The sequence below is a fragment of the Gnatocerus cornutus genome, chromosome 2 (assembly GCF_029298725.1).
Source record: "Gnatocerus cornutus isolate USDA-ARS CGAHR chromosome 2, icGnaCorn1.1, whole genome shotgun sequence".
In the NCBI taxonomy this organism is placed as follows: domain Eukaryota; kingdom Metazoa; phylum Arthropoda; class Insecta; order Coleoptera; family Tenebrionidae; genus Gnatocerus; species Gnatocerus cornutus.
This window is the reverse complement of record NC_142234.1, coordinates 7,120,473-7,141,881: the sequence shown is the minus strand read 5'-3', so window position 1 is coordinate 7,141,881 and position 21,409 is coordinate 7,120,473. Positions and strand designations below refer to the sequence as shown.

The 21,409-nt window shown below is 31.5% G+C and overlaps 9 protein-coding genes and 1 long non-coding RNA gene across 11 annotated transcripts; 3 read left to right on the top strand and 7 right to left on the bottom strand.

The window, feature by feature from the left end:
* Positions 1 to 624: 624 nt before the first annotated feature.
* Positions 625 to 2,684, bottom strand: LOC148178455 (uncharacterized). The gene is made up of 2 exons (XM_088030258.1): positions 954 to 2,684; positions 625 to 905 (listed from the first exon to the last, which is right to left on the bottom strand). Exons 1-2 carry the CDS (start codon positions 963 to 965, stop codon positions 642 to 644), a joined length of 276 nt encoding a protein of 91 aa, XP_087886384.1. The 5' UTR covers positions 966 to 2,684; the 3' UTR covers positions 625 to 641.
* Positions 2,685 to 4,570: 1,886 nt separating this feature from the next.
* Positions 4,571 to 5,102, bottom strand: LOC148178454 (uncharacterized). Its single transcript, XM_088030369.1, has 2 exons — positions 5,067 to 5,102; positions 4,571 to 5,012 (listed from the first exon to the last, which is right to left on the bottom strand). The coding sequence occupies exons 1-2, from the start codon at positions 5,079 to 5,081 to the stop codon at positions 4,653 to 4,655; spliced, it is 375 nt and encodes a 124-aa protein (XP_087886495.1). The 5' UTR covers positions 5,082 to 5,102; the 3' UTR covers positions 4,571 to 4,652.
* A 2,778-nt stretch (positions 5,103 to 7,880) lies between these two features.
* Positions 7,881 to 8,196, bottom strand: LOC148178453 (uncharacterized). The gene is made up of 2 exons (XM_088030967.1): positions 8,156 to 8,196; positions 7,881 to 8,083 (listed from the first exon to the last, which is right to left on the bottom strand). Exons 1-2 carry the CDS (start codon positions 8,165 to 8,167, stop codon positions 7,943 to 7,945), a joined length of 153 nt encoding a protein of 50 aa, XP_087887093.1. The 5' UTR covers positions 8,168 to 8,196; the 3' UTR covers positions 7,881 to 7,942.
* A 507-nt stretch (positions 8,197 to 8,703) lies between these two features.
* On the top strand, positions 8,704 to 9,124 carry LOC148178452 (uncharacterized). Its single transcript, XM_088030809.1, has 2 exons — positions 8,704 to 8,781; positions 8,840 to 9,124. The coding sequence occupies exons 1-2, from the start codon at positions 8,770 to 8,772 to the stop codon at positions 9,077 to 9,079; spliced, it is 252 nt and encodes an 83-aa protein (XP_087886935.1). The 5' UTR covers positions 8,704 to 8,769; the 3' UTR covers positions 9,080 to 9,124.
* A 496-nt stretch (positions 9,125 to 9,620) lies between these two features.
* LOC148178451 (uncharacterized) lies at positions 9,621 to 9,915 on the bottom strand. The gene is made up of 2 exons (XR_015769577.1): positions 9,890 to 9,915; positions 9,621 to 9,839 (listed from the first exon to the last, which is right to left on the bottom strand). It is a non-coding gene; the product is annotated as an uncharacterized LOC148178451 (long non-coding RNA).
* A 686-nt stretch (positions 9,916 to 10,601) lies between these two features.
* On the top strand, positions 10,602 to 11,068 carry LOC148178450 (uncharacterized). Its single transcript, XM_088030631.1, has 2 exons — positions 10,602 to 10,725; positions 10,783 to 11,068. The coding sequence occupies exons 1-2, from the start codon at positions 10,714 to 10,716 to the stop codon at positions 11,035 to 11,037; spliced, it is 267 nt and encodes an 88-aa protein (XP_087886757.1). The 5' UTR covers positions 10,602 to 10,713; the 3' UTR covers positions 11,038 to 11,068.
* Positions 11,069 to 12,612: 1,544 nt separating this feature from the next.
* Positions 12,613 to 12,959, top strand: LOC148178449 (uncharacterized). The gene is made up of 2 exons (XM_088030632.1): positions 12,613 to 12,659; positions 12,711 to 12,959. Exons 1-2 carry the CDS (start codon positions 12,648 to 12,650, stop codon positions 12,951 to 12,953), a joined length of 255 nt encoding a protein of 84 aa, XP_087886758.1. The 5' UTR covers positions 12,613 to 12,647; the 3' UTR covers positions 12,954 to 12,959.
* Positions 12,960 to 13,968: 1,009 nt separating this feature from the next.
* LOC148178448 (uncharacterized) lies at positions 13,969 to 14,525 on the bottom strand. The gene is made up of 2 exons (XM_088030912.1): positions 14,341 to 14,525; positions 13,969 to 14,285 (listed from the first exon to the last, which is right to left on the bottom strand). Exons 1-2 carry the CDS (start codon positions 14,350 to 14,352, stop codon positions 14,052 to 14,054), a joined length of 246 nt encoding a protein of 81 aa, XP_087887038.1. The 5' UTR covers positions 14,353 to 14,525; the 3' UTR covers positions 13,969 to 14,051.
* Positions 14,526 to 16,721: 2,196 nt separating this feature from the next.
* LOC148178447 (uncharacterized) lies at positions 16,722 to 17,385 on the bottom strand. The gene is made up of 2 exons (XM_088030827.1): positions 17,084 to 17,385; positions 16,722 to 17,029 (listed from the first exon to the last, which is right to left on the bottom strand). The coding sequence occupies exons 1-2, from the start codon at positions 17,093 to 17,095 to the stop codon at positions 16,817 to 16,819; spliced, it is 225 nt and encodes a 74-aa protein (XP_087886953.1). The 5' UTR covers positions 17,096 to 17,385; the 3' UTR covers positions 16,722 to 16,816.
* A 2,931-nt stretch (positions 17,386 to 20,316) lies between these two features.
* On the bottom strand, positions 20,317 to 20,835 carry LOC148178446 (uncharacterized). Of its 2 annotated transcripts, none has more exons than XM_088031058.1 (2): positions 20,632 to 20,835; positions 20,317 to 20,580 (listed from the first exon to the last, which is right to left on the bottom strand). In XM_088031058.1, the coding sequence occupies exons 1-2, from the start codon at positions 20,647 to 20,649 to the stop codon at positions 20,413 to 20,415; spliced, it is 186 nt and encodes a 61-aa protein (XP_087887184.1). In that variant the 5' UTR covers positions 20,650 to 20,835; the 3' UTR covers positions 20,317 to 20,412. The 2 variants fall into 2 exon arrangements, with proteins under 2 accessions (XP_087887184.1, XP_087887185.1); XM_088031059.1 differs by having other exon boundaries at positions 20,635 to 20,835.
* Between the last annotated feature and the right edge of the window lie 574 nt (positions 20,836 to 21,409).

Genomic DNA, 21,409 nt, shown 5'->3' with positions numbered 1-21,409 from the left:
TGATAAAAAAACAAATTTTTGCGTCAGCTTCTAGAGCTCTGTCAACTATGAACGTATGCACATTTTCAAAATTGTAACTTTAAAATTAAAGACGATTTTGGGGGTGGACACAAGTGTTGCAGGACCCTGTATATTATATCGTTGTCTCCAGTCATTTGATTTTTCTATTCGATTTTCTATCTAATCTTTTAAAATATGTAGCTGCTTATTTTATTATAACACATAATATGATGATGACTGGAAAAATGTTTGCTGGTTACATCTACAAGGAAATACCAGAACATTTCCGATTTAAATATTATGCAGTTATGGAAAATTATGCAATGAGGAGGTGTTGCATTCGTATCTAACAGTGGTTAATATTCTAGTTGCATCGTTGATGTGAAGAAAGTATTTTCTACATGTGCAATAAAACTGCAAAATGTTTTTACTAATGGAGTCATTCGTCTACATAAAGATCAAGTTTTGCATTGTTCTAATATAATGTTATAGTATCGATAGAGTTATAACACACTATTTCTTCACTTTTGTTTTAAATTAAATTAAAGAGCAAATAGACTAATAAATAAATTTATTCAGATGCTGACTCAAAATAATAAATAAATTTGCATAACGCTGCTCATCTCTTCACTATGTAGGGCCTAATGAAGGTATCCATGTCCAAGACCAAGTCCAAGAACTGGACCATGAGCAACAGCAACAGGAGCATGAGCAACGGCTACTGGAGCAGCAACAGCATGAGTAGCTACAACAGCAGTAGGGTGAAGACTGATTTGGTTAGAATTTTGGTAAGAAGTAGCAAGAGGAGCATGAGCCACGGCGACGGGGGCAGCTACGACGGCACCATGGCCGTATCCACCAATAATTCCAGCGCTGGCAGCGCAGACGAGCATAGCAAGAACGACCTGAAAAAAAAAAGTTAGTTGTTGTTAACTTCAATAGTCATCACTCACTAATTTGAACATTTTGATATTGGTTTATTCGTTGTGATTGTGAACTTCGAATGGTTAGCTAGTTGCTTTGTGCAGATTTTATAGTCTGTATCTGCCCCACTGTACCCCTAAACTAGAGCAAGGGCTCCTTTCAATTATTTGAAAACCAAAAATATATGATTATATCTCTACTCCAATAGCAGTTACGTATTTATATCATTGTTGGTTGACTATGGATTTGTTACACAAGAGTGAACAAACGATATTGAACGGGTCGATAAAGTGGACATATAAAATTACAGAAAAGTACCACTATAACCCCATTCCAACTACTCGGTATTGTTTGAATTTATTATGTGGGAAGAAATTGTGCCAGGAATGTGTAGACGTAGTCTTTTAATGGCAATTATGCGTGTCTTTTCCAAATTCTGGTAATCGCATGCAATTGGAACATTTTCTTACATGAAGGTCCTTTTTTAGGCGCAATTTTATTTCAACACAAAATGTAAAAAAAGAGTCTAACGCAATTCCCTACATAATTTCAACATGATATATTTTGATCTGAATTGAGTAATTGTACTCTGTTACCCATGTAATAGTGTGATTATCAGGGTTGAGGAAAAAATATGACAGAGCGCTTTCTATGCATATCTTTTACGAACTAGTTTGGGAATTTTTCAGCGAGTACGGTATTACAGCGGTGTAACGCTTCAGTGAGTTTTAGAAGCGACATTTCGTTAGTGGGTATCTAACTTATGTACTCATTATCGACGATTTATTCAAAATACCATTCAACAACATCATTTTTTTATGTTGTACACGTGTATATATTCACACTTTTTAAATGTAAGAGCTTTCAAATATCCACATTCGTATGAAGCCTTCGAGTTTATGTAACTATTGTCTATTAATTTAATGTCGATACGCCACCAAGAAGTGATTCAGAGGCACGTGCACATGGTTTTAATTATCGTTTTGTCTCTAGGTATGTTATTAAAGTACAAATTTCTATGCTAATTTTAGGGTTACGCTGAAATTTCACTTTGAGTATTTGGTATCTCATTACGGACTAATTATGCGTATCTACATGCAATATTTTGTTTTGTTAAGATTTTGCTTGAATGAAATGCAACGTTATTAACGAGCTCTCATTTTGTGTTTCTGAGTCATGGCAATAGTAATGAGCAACCTCCGGTAATAAGTGCATTTTTTTATTTGATTGGAACTTTACTCATAAATAATTGTAGCAAGGACAACGTCTCTTACAATTAGAATAGTATTTAGTCTTTTGCTGTAAAAATCATTGTAGTAGTATTAGTTATAGTATTCGCAGTTCTTAAGAAATCTCTAGTGTAAAATTTTTAAAATCTACTAAAATAATAATTAATCTAATTATACGTACACATCTTCTAGCAATTGATAATCTTTTAGAATAGTCTAGAATTTTGGAGTTGTTTTAAGAAGTACATCAACACTTTCATCTGTCTTATAGCGTTTATGTTTTTTGGCTTTTTTTTTACTAATATTCTTCGGTAAGGTTTTTCTTTCACTGTTTGCTCATTACATTTCTTATTAAATTGATGATTTCTTGTTTTTTCTTTTCTGACTGATATGTTTGAAAGTTAAATACCCTCAGTGGATTCCCTTGCAAGGTTTTCTTCTGTCAGAAAAGGGATGAAGCGCTCTTTTTTTAATAACAATTTTTTTTATTTTTCTTAAATATTTTCCCTCTATTTCTCAATTCTTAATTTAAAGTTCTTATATCAAACGACTGAACGTTGTTTTTTTTGTCCGAAGGAATTTCTGTTTTTTTTTCATTAAAAAAAATTATTTTTAATAAAACTGAAGTCATGAAACAAATTAATTTTTTTCTTAAAATTTGTCTGTATCCATTGAGGCGACATAATTTCTAAAATAAAATATTCAAGCCTATGTGGTAGGCCTTTATATAACAACTTTGTAATCAATTGTATTACAAACGTGCTGTTAAATCATATGGTAGAATTAATTTAAAAGAACGTTGGGGAAATAGTTACAAAATGTCCTAAATCCAAGTAAACATTTAAGAAATCGTATTCAGTATCAAGTTAATTCGGAATGAAATATTTGAATATGTGCTTCTTCAAAATAATAAAAAAAAACTAAAACATTGTCTGGGATCCTCCTAAGAATGAACATACATTTTTCAACCGATTCGAATCTTCTGTGGTACAGCTGCTTTGAATTTTTTATTTCTTTAGGTGTTCCACTGCAAGCGACATGCATTATAAATTGTTATCCATGTACCGGTAATACCTAATGTTACGTCACTTCAGATATATCACCTACAAATACAGATTTGGTATATTTAATTCTAAGTGCACTTGTTCTACTTTCACGAAGTGCACCAGCTGACCGTGACGGACACACCTATCGGTACTGAAAAGTAAGCTCTTATAAGAATCGCTAAATATACGTGAAAAGAATAGTGTCCAAAATATTGCATAATTCTATTACAGTTATGTTCAATTGTGTGAAAAGAATAGTAACTAACTTCACACTTCCATACTTATGTACAGATCTTAAAGCATTCTTATTTTTCGCAACAACTTTATCTGGACAAATTTAGTCAGTCACATTAATTTTTTATCAATTCATAAATTTAAAAGGCCGTGTTACCTGCTAATTAAAAATAATTTAATAACGAGCTAACTGAAGTGAAACGATTTTCATTGTTAAAAATAAGTGGTCCCATTATAAAAAAATCGCTGCATCATATCCGAATTGTTATTTCAGCTAAAGCAGCTATGACCATCTGGTTGTAATATTGCAATATCGAATTTATTGTATGGTCAGGTTTTTTACATATTTAGCAAAAATAACACTTAACTTGATGTCTTTAACTTTTACTCCAAACTATTTTATTTTGTTCTAAAAACAAGCATGTAAACTTGAAATTCCGGTTTTGTAGGTGTACTATTTGTGCTTGCACTACTTTGGATTGTAAAATACTCTAAATTAACATAAAAAACTATTTAGTGAACGTAAGTAAAAATGTGCAGCTATTTTTACTTTTTTTTCTTTTTTCTTCAATTGGCAATGATAGCACTTCTAAAGAATTTTGTCAAATCTTTAGCTCACTCACTCACCAATTCAAATCCAAATGATCTTATTTTGCCTATAAATTAAGGTGGAATAAATTTAATCAAGGTTCAGGTTTTGTACCAATTAATAAAAATGTGAACTAGTGAGTTGGTTTTTAAAGTGGTTTGTAATGAAGAGAAGGTCAGTTTACGGTCAGTTATAAAATCGAAACTTGTGGTTTTGGTTTTCGCAAATGTGTCTCCTTTAGATATCACGTTCAAAATTGTTTATAATTAAAAATTGCATATGGGAGAGCGATAGATAATTTCTTTAAATAATTATAATCAACAAGTACTTCGTTTTGAAGATGATACTCAGTGCTGGTTTTAATCTTCACTGCCATGGCTAACTTCGGTAGAATCAAGGTTTCAGTGTTAATGTCACAAGTTGCTCAATTTCTTCAATGAAAAGTTCATTGTAATTTGAGAAGATCCCACATATCTTCTTTTATAAGAAAATTGCATTCTCAAAATACGAAAATAATAATATTTTTGTTTATTAATAAAATTAGAAGTATGTCACACTTTCACTTGTATAAAAAAATAATGTGGATATTTTATCACTACAACCTAACATCGATACTTTTAGAATTTAACATCATCTTGCCACGGCTATTGGTACTGGCGGTACAGCAGCGACCGCATGGATTGAGCGAGCTTGAAGTCCAAACGGAGCTGGAAGCAGTGGCGAAGGAGCTGCGTAACCTGTTGGTACAAAAGGTCCTGCAAATGGTTGAATTGGAGCTGGTGCCACCACTGGAGCTTCAGGTAAAAATCGCGGTACCAAAGGAGCTACAGCTGGTGCATAATTTGGTACCACTGCAGGCGAGTATAGAGATCTTGGTAAGAATCCAAATCCTGCGTAACTTGTTACAGGAACTGATGGAGGTAACGCTGGTGCTATGAAATTTGATCCTGAAGTAACGGCGAGTTTGGCTGTCAGCAATAGTAAAGATATCTAGAAACAAATTTTAATTAAACGTTAGGCGAGTTGGAAAATATGATAACGTACTTGGAGGCACTTCATTTTGTTGTTGTTTATTTCGTATAGATTATCTAGATACTGATCGATTTGTTATGGCCGCTGGCTATTTATACACATAAGAATATCCTTAAATATTTCGTAAGTATAGGAAGTCAAGTGAAATCAAATCGATCCATTGGCTGGACGTGACATGATGATACAATTAAATATTTGTCCAAATCGATTGTAATCGTGATCGAAAAAAAAGTGTTGCTGTAGTAATCACTCTGACTTTGTTCGTTTAATTTATTTTATAAAACTTTGTATTTTTAATAATGCCTTAAATTAACTAACAAAACACTCGGTTAACATCGGTGACTATAAAAATGAGTTGACACCAAAAATGTAAAAAAAATCGTTTCTTGACTTATCCCGTTTGAAAAAAATATTCGCAAATTAGATTAGCTCAGAAAACGTTGGTTGTATGTTTGGACAGTGAAAATTTATACAATTTTCATCCACTTTTTGCAGCACAATTTACAACGGCAAATTTTAGTTTATCGTATTATTTTTTTGACCACGTTCGTACCCTCGGACAGTGAATTTTGTCTATCATTTTAGATTTTACCGACAATTCACAAATATTCAATGTGTGCTCATATGTAATTTGAATTATTTTTTAATTATTTTATCAATGCATTAATTATGTTGGATCTAAAAATAATTAAAATGTTTATAAAATTTGTTTTTGTTCAACAAGATATGTAATAAAAATAACGTTGTAGAATTGTTTAATTGTATACTTTTTAAAAATTACAACAATTAATAATATGTAATTGAAGAGTATAACTTCTAAAGATGTCAAATTTAACAAAAAAAAATCAAATAAAACAATATGTGTGCGATATTAACAACTATGAACGAAAATTGCATATTTATTACATGAATACAGTAACATTTAAATATGAATTTAGCAAAAGCATTCTATAAAACTTGAATTCCTACTTTCCAAAAAAAAGAATTTATTTCTGTGAAACGATACTCATAATTTTTGGCTTTAGACTCTTTAAAAGTTATATTCTTCAATTGTATTATGCTCTCAATTTTTAAATTTTGCTTGATTAAAAACAAAAACTTCTTTATTATCGCATTTTCATATTTCTGCATTTTTTAAATTATTATTAAAAAATAGAATATTGATTTAATTTTGTTCGTTTGTGGCGACCTCTACGGAAGCAAGCAGTTAATATTTAGTTCAATGCTTTTACTTTAGTAGAATCCTGCAGCTTAATTCAATGTATTATTGGTTGCATATCTTAAACTCTTGCTGATTAATAAAATTCTTACCTATTACATATTTCAAATTTTATCATTTATCTGATATAGGTATTTTGCTTAATTAAGAAGTTGGACAATTTTTTAAATCTTTTGAGTTGGTAACAAATCATTTTTTAATTTTTGTAATTCGACAAATAGTAAGACTACACAGATAGTGGCGACTTCAAATTTCATGCCAGCATTAAAACTACTTGAGTTGGAAATTTGTCTAATACAATATGATGTGTTTTAAAATTCCTCTTATTCTAAAATGTTGTATAATTTAGTACAATCAATAAGAGCATTGCAAACAGTAACGCGTTTGACCGGGCATCAAGTTTTAATTACGCAGTACATAGTTTGATTTTGCGAAAATTATTAGTTTTCCTTTGAAATAATTTTTAAAAAAGGTCGGATTAAAAAAAAATCAAATATAAGCACAGTTAAATAATAAGTTAAAACGATTCGTCGACTAGTCATGGCAAAATACAACAAGAATTTTTTACTGCTTGGAATTATAGAGCCGTGAAAAGTTTCTGTTCGAATTATCGTCACTCTCTTTGTTCTCGTCTCAAAAAAATATCGTTTTAACGAGTATACCTAATATAGTAATGTGTCAAAGTTACAGCATTTAAAACAAAGGGTGGAATTTCCCAGATAGTGCTAAAGATAAAAATTTGTAATATATGTATATTTTTTTAAATTTAGCATTTTAATGTAGTAATATCAACAGATTCCAGTCTCATAACATTTTGTCTTCGAATTTAAATTTGTATTCTCCGAATGTATTAGGTAATTTTTTTATTTTGTTCAGTTGTTGAACACAGGAGCCTATTTTAAAATTTAGCAAATCGGCATCAATCTTTTAATAGTAGATAATTACTTTATTGTTAACATCCTACAGCTAAAAGTAAAGGGTGTGGTAGTTCAAGATCCTACAAGGACTCCAAAACACGTTTTGACGAGGAAGTACGAAAATCAAGTGCAAGGTTAAACTCTCGATTAATATGCGTGAAAAATGTTATTGTATTTCAGCATAAATAAAACAATAAAATAAAACCTGTTTCTAGGTCGATTTTATTGATAATAGTTTTTCCATAAAATAAGAAGTATATACAAGTTTTTATCGTATTTATAATTACTCAAAATAAACAATAACTCTCCATTTTCATGTTGTAGAAATCTCTTTTGTTAATATTATGAGATTCATACACAATCGTTATGTAATTAGTGCGTCATTGACATTCTTAACAATGCTTGAATATTGACAACAAGGTAACAATGCTTATGGCATTTTAATTTTCCGTACCATCCAAGAATATTTTTAAATCTTTAGTCGGAAGCATGCACAATATGTGTATTATTCTTGCAGAACACGATGATATAAAATCAATTCTAAAGACTGAATCATTTTCTCCTATTTTCCTTTTGTGTTCTTTTGTTGTGAATTTGAGATTACGCTAGATTCATTATTTCAGTTCAGAATAGACTTACGCAATGAGTGTGATAATCGATTGAAAAGGGAGCTATTAAATTAAACATTGCTTTAACTTTTAACTTTTTTTTTGTATTTCAATGTTAACAGCAGGATCTTGTAATAGGACAACTCAAAAGTAAGTTACAGCACCATAAGCGGGATATCCAACCCAACTAGCAGCAGGATAAGATACTACAGGAGAGTAAATTTGAGGCTCTGGAGCAGGAGCCGCAATGGCAAGGGCCAAGAGAGCAGCCAAGACAAGAAGTACCTGAAAACAATTTTATTTAAAATTCGGCCGATAGTTTTAGTACAACTTTTTATAATAACAAAATGCACTTACCACCTTGAACATTTTGATATCAGTTTGACTATTTCTAATCAAATAATGAGGACAAGACAACGTCTTGCATCTTTTATACAAAAATTGTTTTATAAAAAATTTAGGTGTAACCCAATTGTAATGCAAATGGTATTGTTACAATTAATTATGTATGCAATGCAAAAATATAAAAAGTTGAAGTTGTAATGATTTAGTTATGACGTTATGACAAATAAAAGCATTGTTTACTTACTTAAGAATCTAATCTAAAAAAATTAAATCTAAAAATTAAAAATCTTATCTTAACACTAAATTTTTTATTATAAATTACTTCTAATAAGTAAGTTAAGACCAACTTTAAAAATTTTGTTTCTCAGTAATATAAGTAACTAACACGACCAGGCTGGTCATAACAAACACATTTTGTATAATAAGGTGTATAATGAGCAAAACACTTGAGCCCACGAATAATCGATTTTGCACAATTTAAATCAGTTCAAGTATCGTACTTAAAATTCAACCCACCTCCAATTGTCGACCACACCATAATGGCGAAATTCTTAGGTATAAATACACTCAAATACTTTTTCAAATCAGTTACTTGAAAACTTTTAGCTCAAGAAACAATTACCAAGATGTTCAAACTTGTAAGTTCGTATTATTAATTTCCTAGTTACAAGACGAATAATGAAATTTTTTGTTTAGATTGTTTGCTTTGCTTTAATCGCCGCCGCTTTGGCCGCCCCGGAAGCTAATCCTAAAGCCAAAGCTGAACCCGGAGTTGTTGCTGCAGCTTACACCGCTCCGGTTGTGGCCGCACCTGCCGTCACCTACTCTGCAGCTTACGCCGCACCTTTGGCCTATTCTGCCGGATATGTTGCTCCATCAGTCTATTCTGCATACCCCGCTTATTCTGCTTATTCCGCTCCTCTTGTCGTTGTCTAGAAATCATATTGTAGAACAATAGAAAAAATAAAGAAATAATTGTTATTAGACTATTTTATTACATTCAAACAAGCACAAATGTTAAAGGTAAACAAATATCGATTTTTCCTAAACGCAGCTTTATAATTGGTGTTCAGCTGAAGTAAGAAACTCTAAGAGGATCATTAGTGATTTTTATATTGGTTAGTAAAATATCAAATTCAAATTGAATTTAATGAGTGTTGCGTAAATCTGCTTGATATTATACAAAATGTCTTCAAGTTATTTAAGAAGATCATATTTAGATATCTATTTTTAAACAGATTGTGAAACTGAAAATCTATTTATAATTTTTTTTTTTTGTAAAATTTATGTCAGATCCGTCTTAAACTTAATTAATTAACTTGCCATAGCAATTGAAAAAAAAATTATTTGAGCAGATAAATATTTCTTTTGATTTGAAATTTGTAAATCAAAAACGATATCTGTATTTTACATATTTAATAACTTTGATACAGCATAACATTAATAGATTTTATTAATTTTAACATGTTCATTTTTGCTACCAATAAACAAGAGGTGCCGAGTAAGCGCTGTACACAACTTCCGGTTCATAATATTCATCAGCATAAACAACAGGAGCGTCTACATCACTGTAAGTTACAACTGGGGCTGAAACAACTGGAACTGTGTAAGCTGTAGTCAAAAATGTAGGTTTTGCTTTGGGCTTAGGAGCAGGTGCAGCAAAGGCAACAGCAACAAGCAAAAATGCAGCAAAGAACTGAAATATCACTCTTAATTACACAGAACTAATCAAATTAATAAACTTACAACTTTGAACATTGTGTTGGTGTTCACTGGAGACGTTTTGAAAACAACTGTCGATAGTTAAAATCATTTTTCTTTTATACTATACCCTGTTGTGTTGGGGAAGCAAAATTGATATTACAATCATTACTGCTTAATTTGGCTTTGAGCACTATAATTACTGATTAATATTCTTATACTGTTTGTAATAAACCTTCTAATAAGAACATATTTGTGCGTTTAACATTGACCTAGTCATTACAGCCAATTTGGGGGACTAATGTCTAAGAATTTTTGCGTCTTTTCTTGGGTAAGGAAACTAAAAGAATACGTTGACTTTGTAATTACGCTACACGATAAATGCGAACAATCAAAATAATTATTGCCGCAGCTGAGGTTATTGTTCGTTGGTACGATTTTATATGTGCAATTTTGGGGTAAACAATTTTGCGTAAACAATTATAATTTGTACTCATTGTTTGGTTTTGGAACAACGGCGGCGTTGATGGTAAATTCTGCTCTAATAACAGCAAATTTTGTTATCTTTAGCTCAAATTGAGTTGACCCCAAATTATCAAAACCTTGTAGAGTATTCTGAAGGCAATGTTTTTGTGATTTTGAAGTTGCCATATATTCTTAATTGTGTACAAACGACAGACGAATTCTTTTTAGTAGTTTGGCATCAAACCATATCCATCGTACGTGCTAGGACAAACATGATGCGACTTTTAATTACCTCACTAATGAAATTGAAAACAAACTTGCACTCACCCCACTATATAATTTTGTATAAAAACCAAACCAACTGGACACACAACATCAGTTTGTAAAAGAACAATCAAATCAAAATGTTCAAGACTGTAAGTATATTAATCTTAAAGATGTTTTTTTATTTCATTATTTTTTTGCATTTTCAGCTTGTATTCGTTGCTATCCTCAGCGTAGCTTTTGCTGCACCTGAGCCTAAAGCTGATCCTGAAGCCAAGCCTGGACTTGTTGCCGCCGCATACACAGCACCAGTGGTTGCTGCCCCGGCCGCTGTAGCCTACACATCTGCCTATTCTGCTCCTCTTGCCTACTCTGCTGGATACGTTTCTCCTTATGCTGCGTACCCTGCATACTCTGCATACTCTGCCTACTCTCCATATTCAGCACCTTTAGTGGTTGTTTAAATAATTGTATAGAAAACTGAAAGGATAATAAACGTGTATATTGATCAAACAAAGTTTATGATTTTTTTTCTCAATATTTAATAATGAGAAGCAGAGGATAAGTTAATTTCACGATATTACACAACAATATAAAGTACTTGCCAAAAATTACAGTTTCATTGAGCACCAATATATTTTTAAAATTTATGCTTGTAAAAAATCTTGCACTCTTTTTACAATAATTTTATTGTTGTTCCACTTTTTTAGTACCTGCAATTAGTCAAAATATTTTATTGATGTTCACTACTCCATATACAGGGTGTTTTTTAATAATAAAAGTACACTCCCAAACAAAACACGATAATTGGTCAAGATAAGTAGAATCAATTGAAAAAAAATGCTTTACTATTAGTCGAGAGCAGTGCCGACTATTGCCAAAAAAGGTGCTCATAATTAGTTGTGTCTTGTGAATTTTGACGATTTACGAGTTTTTAACATTATGTGGAGGTTTACAACTATTTTTACAACAAATTAAAGTTTTTTTGAAAAAATCATACAGGAGTAGAACAAAAATTCAATGTTATACAGCGTTTTGAAGTTGAGAAATCTGTTTTACCCTAAAAGTATGTAGAGATTTTTCCAACCCCCCCTCTTCCTCGGGACCCTTACGCAATTAATGAATGTCCCCAATCCTAATTAGCACATAAAAATCATAAAAATCGTTAAAAAAACAAAAATTTAGAATTATAAAAAATATAAAAAAAAATTTTGACAAAAAATTCAAAATTTGTCTACATACAAATGTAAAGTCTACAATTTTTTAGCCTTTATTTTGTTGAAATTAAAAAATATTGTAAAAAACCTAATTAATTTTTAAATATGTTTTCACCATAAGAAGGTAGCCGCCCGATAAAATGTCATTATTGTTTCTTTATTGGTCCAGTTATTAATTTACCTAATTTATTTTAAACAATTTTCTTACGTTTATGAGACAAATTAAGATAATTGAGTCATTACTTTATCTAGGTTGATACGAAAGTCTATTTTTTATTTTTATAATTTTGATTTTGCCAAAAAAAAACAATTTAAAATCAATTATATTTTTATTTCATTTTCCAGATTAGTAGGTGCTTTGAAAAAATTCTCAGTATTCGAAATGTAACCACAAATTTGAATATCAATAAATCAAAAAATTTCACAACCCATTGCAATCAGTTGCACAAAATTGAAATTAGTTTTTGCTCACATAAGCACCTCCAATACGGTACAATTGAATCATTGCATGCAATTGGAAATTTCGTCAATACGTATACGTAAGTAAATAACAAACTGAATATAAATGCATCCACTTTCTTGACTAACTTTTTTTTAATTAACCATCTCAGTGCGAATTAGATGAATTAGTTTGCAATTTCTTCTTTGCACAAGCCTGGACACTACCCAGATTTGTCACGTATTGCTTACCTTTCCTGAATGAAAATTAGAACTAATCGATAATGATTTCAACATTGTGCTATTTTTCCACTTAAGCACAGCGACCTTAACTTCTTATCGAACCAAAAATAAAAGTATAAAAGACAATCCAACTCTTCAGCAGTCATCAGTTCATCGTTCAACTGCACTCAACAACCATGTTCAAAGCTGTAATAGTGTGTTTTTCAAAAAACGACATGTTATTATAATTGTTTTTTTAGGTCATTCTTTTCGCTATTGTTGCTGTGGCTATTGCTGCTCCAGCTCCTGAACCAGAAGCAAAAGCCGATCCTGGACTAGTTGCCGCCGCTTATACCGCTCCAATCGTTTCTGCTCCTTTCGCTGCCGCCCCAATTGCCTACTCTGCTGCTTATACTGCTCCCCTTGGTTATGTAGCACCCCGTGTATTTAATGCAGGATATACTGCTTACTCGCCTTACACAGGATCGCTTGTTGTAGTGTAAATTATGTCTGAAAATGTAGGTTTTAGCTAATAAAAAAGAGCAATGTCGAATTTGAGTTTTATTAGGATCGTTTTTTATGAGCACGAATCTTATAGACTTGTATTATCTAACCTACAAAGTTCTTCAAACATATTGAAAAAAAATTTACGAGTCTGAAGGAACATTTGATTGGTTTCACGTTGACGTTTAAAAAAATAAATTGGTGGAAATTTACGGGAACTTTTAATGAGAAGCGTTAGTAAGTCATCCCCTCCATCAACTGCAACGAGAGCAACGTACTGCTTGCATTCTGAATGCAGTTTTGTCAACAATGGAGTATTGATCATTCAGAATGAGAATTTAAGGGAATAATGGAGCAAATTATTTGTAAACAGCGAATAAATCGGGAATATGTGAGTAGTAAGTTAATTGTGTGGAGAAAAATATTGTTAAATTTCGCAGTTTTGTTTGCACAATTTTATTAAATTTTATTTGAAAATTGGAAAAAAGATGCGGCGCATTCACCAATTTTACAACAAATTTAAATCGTTGACTAAATTGAAAACTTTTCTTAAGCCAATACTGTTTTTTATACAGATGTGTTTTAGTTGAGGAAAACAAACTTTTCATTACAATTACAAAACCTTAATTTTTTCAGATGCTAAGTACAGACAAGTCTTACTGGTCACCTTCATCAACATAATATTTTTTTAATCATTAGGAGAATAATTGTTTTATTTTTATTTGCATCCATTTCCCTACTCAAAAACTTTCCATTATCAACAAGCAGTTTTAGCTAATTTCATGGGTGTTCTATGATTGTCTGTCTTATTGTCATTAAATTTCCTTTTATTCAAATTTTCTAATTTATTTTGTGAGTTTTAATGAGATCTTGAAAACTGGGAGGTTGCAAATAATCTCACGCTCTAGAGAACTTTAAAAACACACCAAGAAATGTCCAAAAAAAGTAATTTTAACATCGTTTTGTACACACCGAAGTCAAAGATCTCCAGGGTTTCAGTAACAACAACCAAAATATAAAAGATCCAGTTTATTTTACTATTGCAGAATTTATCAAAACATGCCCAATGTGATTATTTATAGAAGAATTTCCCAGCTCTAATAGTAAGCGACGGGAACTCCTCCATATCCACCATATCCATAGGAAGAATAGCCCACAGGATGAACTCCATAGCTGGCAACAACAGGGGAAGCGGCAGCATAGGTGGACACGGCGGGGTAGGCATAAGAAGCAACGCTAGGAACACCAGCGACTACTCCGGTGTAGACACCTGGAGCAGGGGCAGGGGCTGGGGCGGCAACAGCCAAGGCCAAGACGGCAGCAATGATGATCTGCAAGTAGAAAAAAAATAACAACTGTTGTACAAAAACGAGTTATTTTACTTACGGCTTTGAACATTTTGATATTTGTAGATATTTGATTGACTTTGAATCAAATGATGCAGATCTGAAGATTTACTGGGCTTTTATAGTAAAAATTAGTGGTTTTAGGGTGGGGGATCAAAATTAGACTTTAGACAACAAAAAGGCAAATGGTGATGTCCGGGAACTCGACCATGAACCTATCTTTGATACACAAGCCTACCCACTGATACATTTACATTTTAATCTTTATTTTATGTGCTGTTGACAAAAGGCCGTTACATAATGCTAACAGACCTGTTAAAACGGTTTCTAATTATGAACGAATTAGATTTTACGTTTGTAAGAGTAATTTTTTCATGGAAATTAGACCAGAATTTTTGTAAATATTCAAATTGATTAAATAAACGCATCGCTGTCAAGATATTTGATTGCATAACACATGCCTTTCGGATGTTACCGTTTCGAGTAATGTTATTGACTTTGATCTACGAGAAGGTATTTCAGATAATTATATGAAATAAAGTAACCGTGGTGTAGGCCATTGGCAGGTTCACGGTCGGTTTTTGACGCGGACTTTCTCCCTCTAAAGTTCTTTTTTGTTGGCCTAGGTTCCATCTGGTTCATAAATTGTAGCGATTTAATTAGTTTAACCATTTTAACCATATTAAAAAGTTTGGTAATTGGAATCAATAGTGCCTAAAACTTAAAAATATCTCCGTTTTATATCAAATTGTGCGACTTAAAATGTAGGTATTACGATGGTTCAAAAAGAGGCGTTTTTTTTTAACAGATTTTGGTTCAAAAAGTTGCTGACTGGTAAACTCTGTTTAGTGCTTTTTGCTTAGATACGACATATCAGCTGTCAAAATGTGATTTATTATACTTTGATATTTTATAACAGTTAATTTTAAATTAACTTTTTGAATAAATTAAAAATTAAGAACAATTGTAGATGAAACGTTGTAAGTTACACGTTTAAGAAGTCTTTTCATGGCATTCGTGGCTTTTAAAACATTCGTAACTGGTAAACTTTCCAATCTTATATTTCCAAATTAAATCAGCTATATTAAAATTCCAGGTATCATTTTCATGAAGTGATAGATCGTATTGACACCACTAATAATATTTACGCAAAATGCACTAATAAAGTGATCATTATTCACTCATTTGAGATAGATAAAGTACTCTATTACTTTCTTGAGGCCATAAAGAAAATTATGCTACAGTTCCTTGACAATAACGCAGGCATAGCTTTCTCAATCCTAAAAATTTGTCACTACTTCACATCTGTCAATTCTTTTAATATTTATTTTAATTGCAACCAACTTGGGATAAAAACCAGTAATACGTTCAAGTGTAAAGGTAAATTAATCACTCCAAAAATCCTATTCTTTCGATCTACAGTTTGGGACAGAATTTCAAACATCAATTTTCTGACAATTAAAAAAATTAATTGTAGTTTATACCCCTTTGTCATTATGATTGACACTTTTAAAACTTCCAAAGCTGTCACCGTGAAATTTCAAGCAATTCTTAAAGTTATTAAAATGCCGGCAGTCTGTAATCAACAAATCAAGGTTTAAATCGCAATTTCATCAATCTGCAATGAGAAAAATTTAAAAGTTCGGAATGAGTGAGTAAAGACTGTTTTAGAGTAACGAAATTTGATTGACAGTTCGTTTGAAATTCTGTGTTCCAGACTATACGATCTCAAAAATAACTGTTAATTGTTGTGAATATTTTGCTTCCTTACACTCTTAGGTACATAATAAATATCTATTATAAACTTTATTTCTTCATATTCTTTATATTCGTTCGAATTCGTTATTATTTTTTATTATCTTTTTCAAATAAACTTATAATATTCATTCACAAAACATAAAAGTTACTGGTGAGGTTGGCCAAAACAACATTTTAAACGTAAGGGTTGGCAAGAGTAGTAATAGGCAATTGACGTTTCAAACGTCAAAAGTTCAATTTGAAAGTTTTAAATTATAATTAAATTTTACTTTGTGCTGAAAAAAAAAATCTATAAGAGGTATCAATTGGTTTTATTTATTAAGTACTTTATAAGGTTTTTGAAACTTTATTACCTAATTTGTGTTTGCTTTATTTCATCAAATTTTCAAAAATTTAAGAACGGACAGTTTAAAATGCTGTTTCCAAAATATTAACAGTAGATTAATAAATTTATTAACCATTGGCTGGAGCAATATTTTGTCAGTTACAAAAAGACATAAGTAAGCAATTTAAACATTTCTGTTGTCAAAACATTATTTGTTTTTTTTTTGTAATTTAACAGTACGTTTACACTGAAGACGAAGAGTTCGATGCATTTTTGCGTATCTACATTTTGAATCCAGCCAACCACAACTGTAAATAAACCATTGAATAAAAACTTCATTTACTTATTATATTATTTAATGAGCAATTTCGTGTTGTCAGAACAATTCAAATCATTTTAAATCCAAATCCATATCCTTGAAACCTGTTCCATCCTAGATGTAAAGATTTCTGTAAGCAAGAGGAAGTCCATATCCATAGTTGCCATAGTAGCCTGAAGCATAAGGAGACAATCCATAGCCATAATCAGTAATCAAAGGGCTAGAATAGCTGTACGTCAAAGGAGTTCCAGCTGTGTAAGTCAATGGAATGATGGGGTCAGCTTTTGGCGCGGCCAAAGCGACGGCGAAGAGAGCAAGGAAGCAGATCTATCAATAAAACATTTTTTTTATAAATTAACAAACACAGTAATAAATTCTTACCAATTTGAACATGTTGCTGATGTACTTGTCTGTAGCAAAGTCACAAAGGAACGTGGTGAAGCGCAGGTTTATATATCCAAGATGTTCCCTTTGTGAGAAGACATGGGAGTGGTCAATCGTTTTCTTGGCTTATAAGCAAAAATGTAACTTGTTTTTAAACAAGTTATCCAGGTTCTTCAACATTTCCACGATGGGATTTTAGTGTTAACACGAGAATCAAAAAGCGATTTGTTTTAGATTGTGGTTAGAACATAATAATGAAGGCGAATAAACTAGTTTTTGAAAGATTTCACTTAGAACGTGTATTTTTACGTTGAGGGAATGAAAAACAAATAAACTTTATGAAGATGATTATTAGTGGCGTCATTATCATGTCGACTACAATTTACTGATTCAATTATCTTTCATAAATTGCCATAACATAAAAGTAAATTATTTCCATTTAATTCTAGCAAATATTTATTATATTATTATAATATTTCCAGTTTCAATCTAGAGAGACGGAAAGAACTATCAATAAATGAGATTCCTAATGTGCTGATTATTTTATGGCAACTTCATTATAGTCAATTTAGTATTTTTATTCTTAATTGAACATTTAAAAGAAGATATCTATTATATTATCAGTGCAATTACTATAAGACTTCGTACATAACGTTCAGATTATTTTTATTACAAACCAAAAAGGATAGAAGTGGTAGAATACAAATTACTCAATTTTTTGAAGTCCAGTTAGAATCTTAATTTGCAATTCTATAACGAATGTTATAATCAGGCCCAGGAGGGGAGACATTCGACTAGAATGTTCTTCAGTTCCCTTCAAACTCGAGATTGCTCCTGCTGCTAGTAACTCTTCAATCAAAAGTCTAAAAATAGAGCCATGATCATGTTCATATTAATTTTGTAATAATAAATCTTTTATTTTAAAATAGTGTAGTTCTACGAAATTACAAGACTATTTTTATTTATTTTTATGGTCGTAATGCTTTATCACAATTCAACATTTGTAGCGTTGTAAAACTAGTTGTACGTAATGGACCAAATTAAAAATTTTAATTTTTGTTTTAGCAGCATTCCAGGACACAAAAAACTGAACTTGTTTAAAATGCGAAGGTTCTTTATTAACGAACGTCTTGTAGGCTGGTAATGTAAATTACACCACACTAATGGTAGGCTCGTCACAGCACACCCAAATCAGTCAAACAATGAGTGATACACATTTTGTTAATTTGTTAGAGTAATTAATGAATGTTGAACTAAAGGGATTAGAGGTGTCGCTTCTTTACAGAGTGAACAAAGAAATTATACTAATCCAAATTCGCCCACATTTTTTAACAATTTCTTGTATGCCAGCAGTGCTCATATAATGTGGTGATAATTTTAGAAACAACATAAAAGAATTGAATGAGTGGTAATTCCAATAATGTATTTTTAACCCAATTACCTTTCCTTTTAATAGATCAAGCTGGCTTTTAACGATTTGCAGAAAATAACTTTAAATAAAACAATTAGGTAATAATTTTTTTTCTGTAAAAAAGTAGGTATATGAGGAGTTGTCAAAACATTAAAAATCGCTTTACCTATATTTTGGTTATTTTTTGTAACATCGTTTTTTAAGTACCCATTAGTGATACTTATAATTATTATTAATAGTGATATGTTCTCACTTTTGGAGCTTTACAAGGCCAAGGTCATCGGGTTGATAAATACGTGAATAATCTCAGACCTCATGTCATCTTAATTAATTTTGTAACAAAATTTACGCATCTTAATAAATACTGGGGCAGTAAATATGCACCAAAATTCCAAATGTTTTCGGGAATTATTATTTTCTTTAAATTCTTGAAATGTTTGAATATTTTTGAGGATACAAACATTTGAACATTTTGAAAATAAAAGCAAAGTTGTAGATTTTCTGATTTTCAAATCTTAATACAAAAATAAATAAATTAATTATGTATTATACAGTCACAATCTTTATTATTTTTATATTACAAAGTAGATATTGCTCTTAAAACTAACGCACTAGGTATTCAAATAACACGGCCGTCTTCAAGTACCATTTTAGTAAACCACTGAGCCCCATCCGTAGGTGTAGGGATAAGCGTAAGAATAAACTGGCGCTCCAATAGTGTAGAACTGAGGGTTTGGCCCAGGATTTGGCCCAGGTCTAGGAAGAGCCAAAGCAATGGCCAACAAGGCAAAGAAGAACAACTGCACAAAATCAAACTTACAAATTTACCAAAAAATCAAAGTGTGTACTTACCAATTTGAACATGTTGAGAGTGAACTGTAGCACTGGTTTTGCAAACCTATGATGTCCTATTGTGGCGATCTTCTTTATATATTGTAAAGAATCCGCTGTTTGGTCATATGACTAATCGTTGCGATTACCTACTAGTTTACATTGGCTTTTTGCAAGAAGACAAGGATGTCTATATTAAACCACAACTAGCTCATGTAAATAAAAACAAAAACTTGAATACCTACTAAAGGAACGTCGTTAGAATAATTACTGTTCTAGACGAAGGAACTAATAATAGTAATTACTATGCGGGGACAAAAAGGGCTGTTTATGTATATGTATGACTGTTTACTTTCGAGGGTAACTTACGCAGGAAACTTGCGAAGCTCACGAGACCACTGAGTGATTTCTCAATGTTTTATTCATCGAGTTATAAAGATCAGTTACACAGTTGTAATTACATAATTGTTGTTTACATACACTACATTTTTGAATTATTTTGTAAAAAAAGAGAATTGTATGTAAATTAATGATCATGTAATTACGCAGTAGAGAAGGGCGTAAATTGAGATAATAAAAATTGAAAATATTACAGGACGAAAAACTTAGTCTCTAAAAATTCTACTTGAAAATTGGGCACTTTTTTTTATTTCTGTTACAACAATTACTTGAAAATTTGAAATTTGGGTCTCATAAGATTTAAACTATTAACAGGAGTGATGCGCCATCTTCATCAACAAAGGTAAACTGTCACTGAGTTAAAGAAAACTTTTTATGGCAACAGACTGAATAGATACTTACCATTTTTTATTTCAAAAAATCTGAAAATTGGTTGAAATATTATAGAATCCTAAGAACTGGTAGTTAATTAAAGTTAATCTAAAACTACCACAACAGATAAGAAAAGGGAACATTTTTGGACGAGTATAGAAATGTTATTGTCATTTTTATAGACCCCGGAAAATCCGTAACAATAATTAAAACCACATTTCAGATGAACACATTTTAATTGCACTACAACCTCACATCCTGTCTCTACTAACACGTTAAATAAATAGATTCACATAAATAATCCATAGTTCTGTCAAAAATGTTCTCCAAACGAATTCGGCGACCCAAACGTCCCCCAAGATTTCACATCATAACTCGCAACTCCCGCATCTCCAAAATATGGGCGATGGTTATAAATGGCAAAGAACGTTTTGACTTGAGGAAAAGCCGCAACGATCCCCATACAAACAACAACGAAAATCTGAATGAAAAATCAATTAATAACGTAAAAATAATCCACCGTTATACTCACCACTGCTTTTTTCAACATGCTGAACTGCACAACTTAGCAAACAAGAATGGTCAGGGCTGCGACCAAAGCAGGAAATTTAAACTGATTTGAATTTTGTTGTCCTGTTTGGAATGTTAAATGCAAAATACATGTTCCAGGATATAGCTATATTCATAAAGAGCAAGATATCTCGTTCATTGCCTGTTATTGTTATTGCAAGTGACTCAGGGGTCAATTTCAAATTATTTAGCGACGTCGCTAAACGTGTTTGCGACGTAGCAACGTCAATCACATCACAGCTACCTTAGCAACGTCGCTAAATAGCGACGTCGCAAACGACTTGAAATTGACCCCTCAGTGGGATTACAAAAAAATAATTTAATTCCAATTAAAAATTTAATTCAAATGACACGTTATGATCTGTATTTATGACTTCAACGTTCGTGTATTTTTCTATTTTAATGATTTAATAGGTTTTGCGACCAGGAAGATACGACACTGAAGGATAAGATTGCGTCAATATCATGATCAAGGTGAATTGTGCGTACGTTTAAGCGGTTATTAAAGATAATGATCTAATAACTTTTCAAGTTTTCGCCTGATGCGTAATGCTAAAAATGGACAAAGAAAACTAGGCGACTGACGTCAGAGCAATAATTTGTGATGTTCTTTCATCAACACCGATGCTAATAATTAAAAGTATTTATTGATTTTAATTGATATCATGAATTTTTATCGTCGTTTTATCACTCATCAAGAAATGAAAAATTCATGAACCGGTTTTATAGTAAGAAATAGT